The 8658-nt window shown below is 38.9% G+C and overlaps 1 protein-coding gene across 1 annotated transcript; it reads left to right on the forward strand.

Moving 5' to 3' along the window:
* Positions 1–2669: 2669 nt before the first annotated feature.
* Positions 2670–6321, forward strand: LOC143160475 (regulator of G-protein signaling 1-like). The gene is made up of 5 exons (XM_076338203.1): positions 2670–2835; positions 3199–3282; positions 3923–3984; positions 4562–4725; positions 5450–6321. The coding sequence occupies exons 1-5, from the start codon at positions 2732–2734 to the stop codon at positions 5633–5635; spliced, it is 600 nt and encodes a 199-aa protein (XP_076194318.1). The 5' UTR covers positions 2670–2731; the 3' UTR covers positions 5636–6321.
* Positions 6322–8658: the final 2337 nt, after the last annotated feature.

The following is an 8658-nucleotide window of genomic DNA, read 5'->3' on the forward strand; positions in this document are numbered from 1 at the left end:
AATATGGGAACAGCAGAACGTAAGAACATCAGCTAGTGCCAGATGGTCTGCTTGGTAACCACAACTTTTTCTTCCTTTACATACAGTACTCCACCTATTCCTCCTTCCCTTTTGACTGCCTTCAAGTCCAGTAGCACCAGGATCCTAAAAGCAAAGGCTACTACCTACCCCAGAGCCCAGTGGTGTATCTTCCAAGGGGCTACATGCAATCTTTCCACAATTAGGCATTTTTCTTGAATGTACTTTACCTCCCACCTATTCCAAACTTCCTCCAACCTGTAGCAAATGCAGCCAAAAAAAATCTCATGCATTTATTTGTTACCATCAAAATATTCTTGAGTGCATTCAGTGCAACGTTATCAAGAAAAGTAATATCATCTCCTATTGATCTCCCACAAGAACATCAAAAGTAGAATAGGCTATACAGAGATGAAGCCGGAAGAGACTTCATACTCACAGAAGTTTGTCGGATACAAGCCAAGGTAATTCATGCAATGTGCCAGAAACAAGCTTGTGGCCTCTACAGAGGCCTCATTTCAGAATCCTTTAGGATAGCAAGGCCAAAGCTCACAGTAAAATGAATCTATTTCACCCTACAAACTGCACTGGTGTCTAATACTAACATAACTGATCTCATCTCCCAAATAAAGTACCTGGAAAACAATTCAAATATTGCGTGACAGCAGCGTTACATGGATGTAAGTGACAAGAATACTATTCTTTATTTACTCAGGAGAATATTTATTGCAAGAAGGTGAAGTACAAAGCCCATGCAGTAGCACATGATAATCCCTTTCTAGAGGAAGGTCTGAAGCAACTGTAACATGCATTGTTTGTTTAACAAATCCCAAAGGTAAAGATAGCAACTTCATTTTAAAGGGAGAAGAGACATTCCTTGTCTGGTAAACAGTCAACAGTCCTGCATTGATAACAGGCACAAACAAGCAAACTGTCCTGTTCTTCAGGGGAGCAACTCTATCTAGTCCCTCTTAGACTCACAGAACCTAACTGGTGGCTTACTTATACCTGCTTGTAATTACAAGTTCAAGTCATTGCCCCCCTTTTAGCCTGAGGCCACAAAGTACGGAGAGATGTGGTAGGAAATAGGGATTTTCCCTTGATGTAACTTGTGTCTGTTGCCTTTTACCCTTTTACTGCATCCTTCCGAGAAGAGTTTGTATGCAGCATCTCTATAACCCTCCCAGAAATTCACTGAGGACAGCTACTAAATGAAAAAATACAATACTGAGGGGGCTGAATGTCAAAAAACAGCATGCTAGGTATGAAAACAAATATGGTACTGATAACATCTCTTCCTTCCTTTTTAGCCTTGTTCAGGGGGGTTAAGAACAGTTAGTAAATACCTCTACCTTACAAAGGTCAGTGTTTACCTGATAGCACAGAGATAAATGTTTCCTGCAGTACAGCCTATGCAGACACATTTATGTCACTGCTGATATTCAGAGGATCCGTAGCCTCCTGTGGTTAAAGCCACCCTGACGCAGACTGTCTGTCCTTGCATGCACATCTGTCTGCTGGCAGCTTTCAGTCTCCTTGAGTCTTTGGTATCACAGTCCACTACGAAACTGTAGATAAGTGAGCAAGTTCTCAGTTACCATAATCATATGCAGCCCTGTACAAATCATTCATGAGCTATTTATAAGTAATCAAAGTTGTATGCATTATTCAATAAAACAAAATCTTTGAAACTTTCCAGGAAAAAAACCAATAAACAAGTAGAAATTAGGATGCCCAGGGACCAGATTAAGTACTTAAACCTCTAAATCATCAACCCAGTCAGATAAATAGAGGGTAACAATTAATTCTTCATCTTGCTTTGCATCCATGGTTTCTTTTTGCAGTAGAACTCAAGTATATACAAAGAATGCAAACCTCCCTCAAACACATTGTAATGTTCACATTGTCTTTACAAACATCAGCTCTAACTTAAATCAATCTTTACACATGCAGAATCACTTAAAATTATGGAGGCATTCCTGAAATATGGCAGTGTGCTTCCAAATAATCTGACTTGGAAAAATTAAACCAAATTAAGTAAGTTTTTGCTGCTTCAAAACCCTTTCACATGAAAATCACTTTTAAACATTTTCACAGCACATGTGTCTAAACAAATCAGATTCCTCTATCTAACATCGTATTCTAGTTTGAAGAGCAACTTGTGACTTGCAAATAGCTTGTTACATATGGAACCTTAATACTGGTATATCTTAAAGTACTTTTTTCTAATATTCCACTGAGCCCATCAAATCAATTGTAAAGTATGAAATTTCAGAACACAGGCATGTAGCAGGTGAATTTTGTCAAGATAAAACTGCAGTATTTGCAGCCCATTTGATAAAACCAAGAAGTACTTCTGATTTGAAAGTACCAATCAGAAAGGGACAAGAATTCAAAGTTATAGAGGGGATTTTTTTTTTTTTTGGTAACGCAGACACACAAAACAAACCCAAAGTAATTCAGTCTCATCCGGTTTAACCTCAACCACGAGACACCGCTGTCTGTTTTCTTTCTCAAAAGACTCGCGTCACCATGCACTGAAAAAAAGGGAACTTCCACAGTTTGTGGTGAGGATACATGATAAACAGCTCTGTTCACACCAACTAGCAGGGCTGGCTGTGTCAATAAAAGGAGGTAGCAGAGTCAGTGAACTGACATTTGGTGCTTGGAGGATTATCGCTGCAAAAGTCACTTCACATTAAAGTTAAGTAAAATGCCAGGATTTTTTTTTCCCCACAACAACATGACTGAATTAAATGGAAAAGAAGACTGCAAGCTTGCAGAAGGCAAAATCCATAAAAAGAAGCAAAAGGCTTTGTAAGTATATACATCTTACTATAAACTCTAATGTATTAGAAGTGAAAATAACACTAGAATCTTGGAGATTAAGAATTAGCACCGTGTTTCTCGCTAAATGACTGCAAAGCCTGCTCAAAGCCCAGGACTACAGCATCATTAAAAATGTCTTGAGCTGATGCCTACCAATGAATTGATTCCCTTAAGTAATCAGGAGTAGATTTTGGATACACTGGGAGCCTCTTAGTCTTCTGAAAAAAGTTACTTGGATATGTAACTTCCCAGACTTCAGTCATAGGATGGAGCTATCAGCCTCTGTTTAAACAAATTGAAATGCAACTGCAATTTTAATGGATTACAAAAATGTCTGTTCATTGGTTTCAGTGGTGCAGATCTCAAAAATTATTTGAAGTGCATGGTACCACATATTGAATCTGGGATCAAGACTTCTAACTCCAGAAATGTCATGTAAGTACTGAGACACACTGTTATAACAAAATATAAGTATAGCTAGATTACTATATAGTAGACTATGTTATTAATTTCTAAACTACTTCTAGAACAAGTATTGTAATAATGCCTAAAATTTCCAAAATACAAGAGGTGAACATTACGAAGCAGAAGCTATTCATGGAGTTAGGAGCTGTTTCTTAGTGATGTCTATATGTTTGCATCAAACAGTGAGGGAGAAGACACCTCAGTTAATCTATTTTCTTCAGAGGGACATTGTATCCATTCTCTAAAGAATTACAAGAAATTATGCTTCACAGTTAAGCGGAGAGCAGGGGTATTACCATTCTTATTTCAGGAATATAGAAACAGAAGTACAGATACAAAATTATTTGGTCATAGTTACAGTAAAAGCTAATGTGTCTGGGAACAGAATTCAGGATAACATCATAGTTCCTTGTTTTTCCATCTCTGATTATTTTTCTCAGTGTGGGCTTGCCTCCAGTGTCTCAGATTATGAGAAAGCCGTAAGTTTAATAAATACCTGGTACATATTCCTAGAATAGGATAATTAATTATAAAATTTGTCTTCTTTAAACATGCAAATAAAATCACATGGTTTCTTGCCTAAAGTCTTCTCTTTTTCTTGTCAACTTAGGCTTTCTGCAGAGGAAGTATTACAGTGGTCCCAGTCTTTGGAAAAGCTCTTGGCCAGCCAAAGTAAGTCTATTACTTTAGTATGACTTCGCTTTTATTCTGAGGACAAAATTTTATCTAATCTTGCCAAATACACAAAGCTGTAGCATTCTACAAACACTACCAGAGAATGGCCAGTTGCATTTCAGTTATTTACAGCTTCAGTGTAACATGGCTACTGTATTCAGCTTTGCTTCCAAGTTTGTTTTTTTTCCTTCCATTTCCTACTCCCGGTATAGCAAATAAACCCCAAATAGCTCAATTCAGTACTTTTTGATCAGTCTTCTGTCCTTGCATAACACATCAGTTTAATTTGGAATTTTCTCTCCACTTGTACCCTAAGACAATCCGTTTAGGGAGGACTAGAATCTATTGATGTATTTTAGTACCCAGGGTCTAGATCTAAAAACACTGAACACCCAACTAAAAACTCCCAACACCCTTAATATTAGAGTATCTGTAGTATGTTGAAGAAGGGAAGAACAGTGTATTTTGGCAAGATTTTATAACAGAGATTTCAATACAACTCCTGCTATTTATTTTATCCTCCCTGGTCACAAATCTCACGCTATAAATGATGATGTATTTGTGTTGGCTTTAGGTGGTCAAGGTGTCTTTCGGGAGTTTCTGAAGTCAGAGTTCAGCGAGGAAAACATCGAGTTCTGGTTGGCTTGTGAGGATTATAAGAAAACCAAATCTGATCACTTACACGGCAAAGCAGAGAGGATTTATGAGGAGTTTGTTCAATCAGATGCTATTAAACAGGTATGTACAAAGTTAATCTGTCTAGTGTTTCAGTACAAGGATTCTGGAAAATCAGAAGATAGAAGTGTAGCTTCACTGAGGTGCTCACACATTCATTCAGTTATATAGGAGGAAGACACAGCCGCATGTTTATGAGTGTACTTGCATCATTACTGTCTTCAGCCGTGAGATTATCAGATCTCACAAGTAGAGTCACACGATACAGGCCAGTATTGGGGAGCACCACTAGCAGAAGCTCAGCAGAGGCACCAGCGGCTCAGCACATGATGCTGTTCTGAGTCAGCCCAGTTTGAATTACTGCTGGTGTTTGGAGTCAGATACTTAGAGAGCTTTGCTAGTAGGAGAGCCGTGAATTATTTCTTGTGTTAAAATATGTGGATATTCTGGAGAATTAGAAGTCATGTATGTTGATCATATTTCAAACTGGAGACTCTCATTCTACACAAGATTTCTCCTATTGTTTTAATTGGAAGTTGTTCCTCTACTTACTCCATTGTTGAGTTGTATTACTTCAGACTCCATAAGAAACTGCATTTCTATAGTGAGTAGCATTTTTTGTGCATGACTGGGATATAAGCATTGAAATTCCCTCATTTTGCAGTTCTGATATTGAACTATCACACTGAGTTCTAAGGTTACAAATTTGTTTATTGACAAGACAAAGTGATAGATATAGAAAGAGAGTACATTAAGATGTCAATGGCATTTGTTTTTCATTTTCCAGATCAATATTGACTATCAGATGAGGGAAGCAACAGCCAAAAGGGCTCAAGACCCAACTCACACAAGTTTTGATGAAGCCCAGAAAACCGTGTACATCCTCATGGAAAGGGATTCATATCCCAGATTTTTGAAATCCAAAGCCTACCTGAACCTTTTGAACCAGCTGCAAACCAACACTTCAAAATGAAGTGTTTGACGCAGTGAAGAGCCAAGTAGACTCTGTGTCAAATATCTTGTGGAGAGATCCTTCAGGGTGGCTGGATCTCAGCAAGGAGAACCCGCGCCTTGGGAGGAGGGGTATGAGGCAGATGCAAACAGCTCCACAGCCAGGAGGACGCAGGATAAAAGCTGGCAAGGCTGTTACAAGGGTGAAAGCAGCACAGGGAGAAAATCCTCTCCTCCCATACGCCATGGAATCAAGACAGGATATGGATACTATTTATTTTTTTGAACTACACTGTGAACGTTGTACCAAGTCTTAGATTCCAAAGAACTGCTGATTATTAGGAAGTGCAAGACTGACAAGCTGAGCATTGGGAAAAGATTATCAAATTCAGAAGAAAAATAAGGATGACTGACAATTTTATGCATAACAAGAAAGTGTCCAGACAAGACTGATTAATGGCTTTTTTTAATCTGTGAAGTCTTAATATGCATGACTGCAGCGCCATGATGCTATTGTGCTATGTAAATATATTATAAATTGACATGTCTTAAAATTGATATATTTTAAATTATATGAGAATTACATAAGCTGTACTTTTACTAAGTTTGTATTCAACAGGCAGGTATGTAGCATCTTTTCTGTTTAATTTATTGCAAAATAATAAGCAGCTCTTCAATCAAATCTACTTAAAAATAAAGTTTTGTGGTCATTTTACATCTTATTTTAAGTGATCTTTCCATTGTAGTTACTGAAGTATTGAAATACATGGTTCCCTTCTGTCCCACTATGCCACTACTTCCCATCTCCTTATCCAGATATTAATTTTCCCCACACCACCTTTTCTCTTTTTTTACCCATTTTACACAACCATAATCTTATAGTTATTGCGAGTAGGTGATCCTGACCTACATAGACACATTCCCACAACCCCCAAAAAGAAAACAAAATGGGGGGGGGGGGGGGGGAGAAGCAGGTCTAAATTTCCTTCCTATTTTTCATACTCTTCTAGCTACCAGCACCTGAGTCAAATCTCAGATATAGAAACCATTTAATCACTGACCCCACAGTTCAATCTGCTTCGATACTGATCATGTGTTGAGCACAGCAGATCACCCACACTTGCTTACATAGAGAGGCAGTAACTGGGGAGACTCACTAGCAGTCACATTCCTTGTGATATTAGTACTACTCAAACTAATCTTGGTAAGATCCAGACTCTAATTTATAATACCAATACTAGCAAAGTTCATTTAATTTCACTGCAAATGTTGCATTAAATTTACTCTGTAAAATACGCAGTGTTATGAGTAGCCTATATCACAGTGGGTAGTGTTAAGAATTAAAGAAAAGTTGCAATTATGCTTGACCTATGTAACTATGAACACGGGCACTACCAAATCTGAAGTGTTTAAGATCTTGTGACATTAGAGTTCATAATGAAAATAAATCAAAGTGTGCCCTGGTCTTGATGAGTTACCATCATGAGACACAGCTATCACATGGGTGGCAATATAGGATTTTATCTCACCCTTGCAGATTTTCCATTTTCCAAAATAACATGAGCTTAGTCAGGCACACTCCATTATTCCGTACCAAATGGAGAAGTTGTACACCCACAGACGTCACCTTATGGGGAGAGCAGACTGTGTTCATACTGCCACCCTTTGGGGACCTTGGGACCTCCAAGGGAGGACAAAATCTTCAGCGTTACAAGCAAAACTCTGCTGGAAGGAACATAGCTAAGTGGCACTTGCTGCCAACTTCCACCATCACCTACTGTTGTAGCTGGAAGCCTCTGCAAATCACATCTTCCTACTTTCAAGGCCAGTAAATGCAGAAGAAAAGAATCTGGTCTTGCAGTCTTATTTTCTTTTCAGTAAATATGGATACCTGAGGGAACCTCTGATTGCAAAACCTGAATAACTCCTGAAACAATGTAAACCAGTCTCCAGTTGGCTCTCTTACATGAATTAATTTTCCAGGATCAGTAGGAATAAATCTAATTCCGGTGAAGTAGGAACAACAACTATGCCTCCAACACAAGGGGCATCCTCATGTTTGTTCTGACACAATTAACATGGACTAAATGTCACTGTTTGCATACCTTCAACCTCACAGAAGACAGAAGAGAACTATGAAACATCAGCTACCCTCTAAACAGACACTGACTTTAAGTAACATTATTCTTTTGACTGTAAATCCTTTAAATTAGTATGGGCCCAGTCGTCATTTACTGCAGTTTCACAATTTTGCCATGATTTAACCAAACACCTGTATGAAATTTCTGACTAAAATCGTATTTCATAGTATGGCTAGTTAGGATTTTTTTTTTTTTGGGTTTGTTGCTACCAGAGAAGACTGTTCATTGGAAGCAATTTCATCTTCTGTTGGGGAGATTGCTGGGTGGGGTAATGAGTGGATACGTGTTTCCAGCTCAACGTAGGTCTCAGAGGCAGGTATAATGAAAAGGAGAAGGCAGACTCTGGAGTCGTGCCATGGTTTTGGGTGCTGCAGCAGCCACTGCTCGCTTCAAGAGATGGTCAGTATCGCTGCCTGTGCCCACTGCCCTGTGACTTTGCATCAGGCAGAGCAAGTCTTTTCACTGAAGACTGAGTGCAACCACCACAGCTGCTCAGGTGTTCACAGACGCTGCCTGGCACCGTGCACCCTGACCTCCTGCAAAGAGTCATTGGGTCTGCTCTAACAGGAAAGGGTGAGAAAGTGACACGATAACATGCTCATTAGAGCCCTCTAAAAATAAGCTAAACCTATCCATAGAAGAGACTAACACAGCTCTTGGGGAGCACACCAACCACTTGTTTTATGCAGAGTTAGTATAGACCAGAATATTTGAGGAGGGAAGATGAAGGGACTTTTCACTCTTTTCCACAAGCATCTCTCCCTGGTTCATGATTTGGTACAGTGTGAGAACGGAAAGTTTTTTTTTCAAAAAGAAACTATTCAGCTCCTTACATCCCAGCCTTGGTACATTTTTAAGTCTTTCACCTCATTTGCAGTAGGAACCTGAAAACAACTACAAAGGT

This window comes from Aptenodytes patagonicus, chromosome 5 (assembly GCF_965638725.1).
Source record: "Aptenodytes patagonicus chromosome 5, bAptPat1.pri.cur, whole genome shotgun sequence".
Classification (NCBI taxonomy): Eukaryota; Metazoa; Chordata; class Aves; order Sphenisciformes; family Spheniscidae; genus Aptenodytes; species Aptenodytes patagonicus.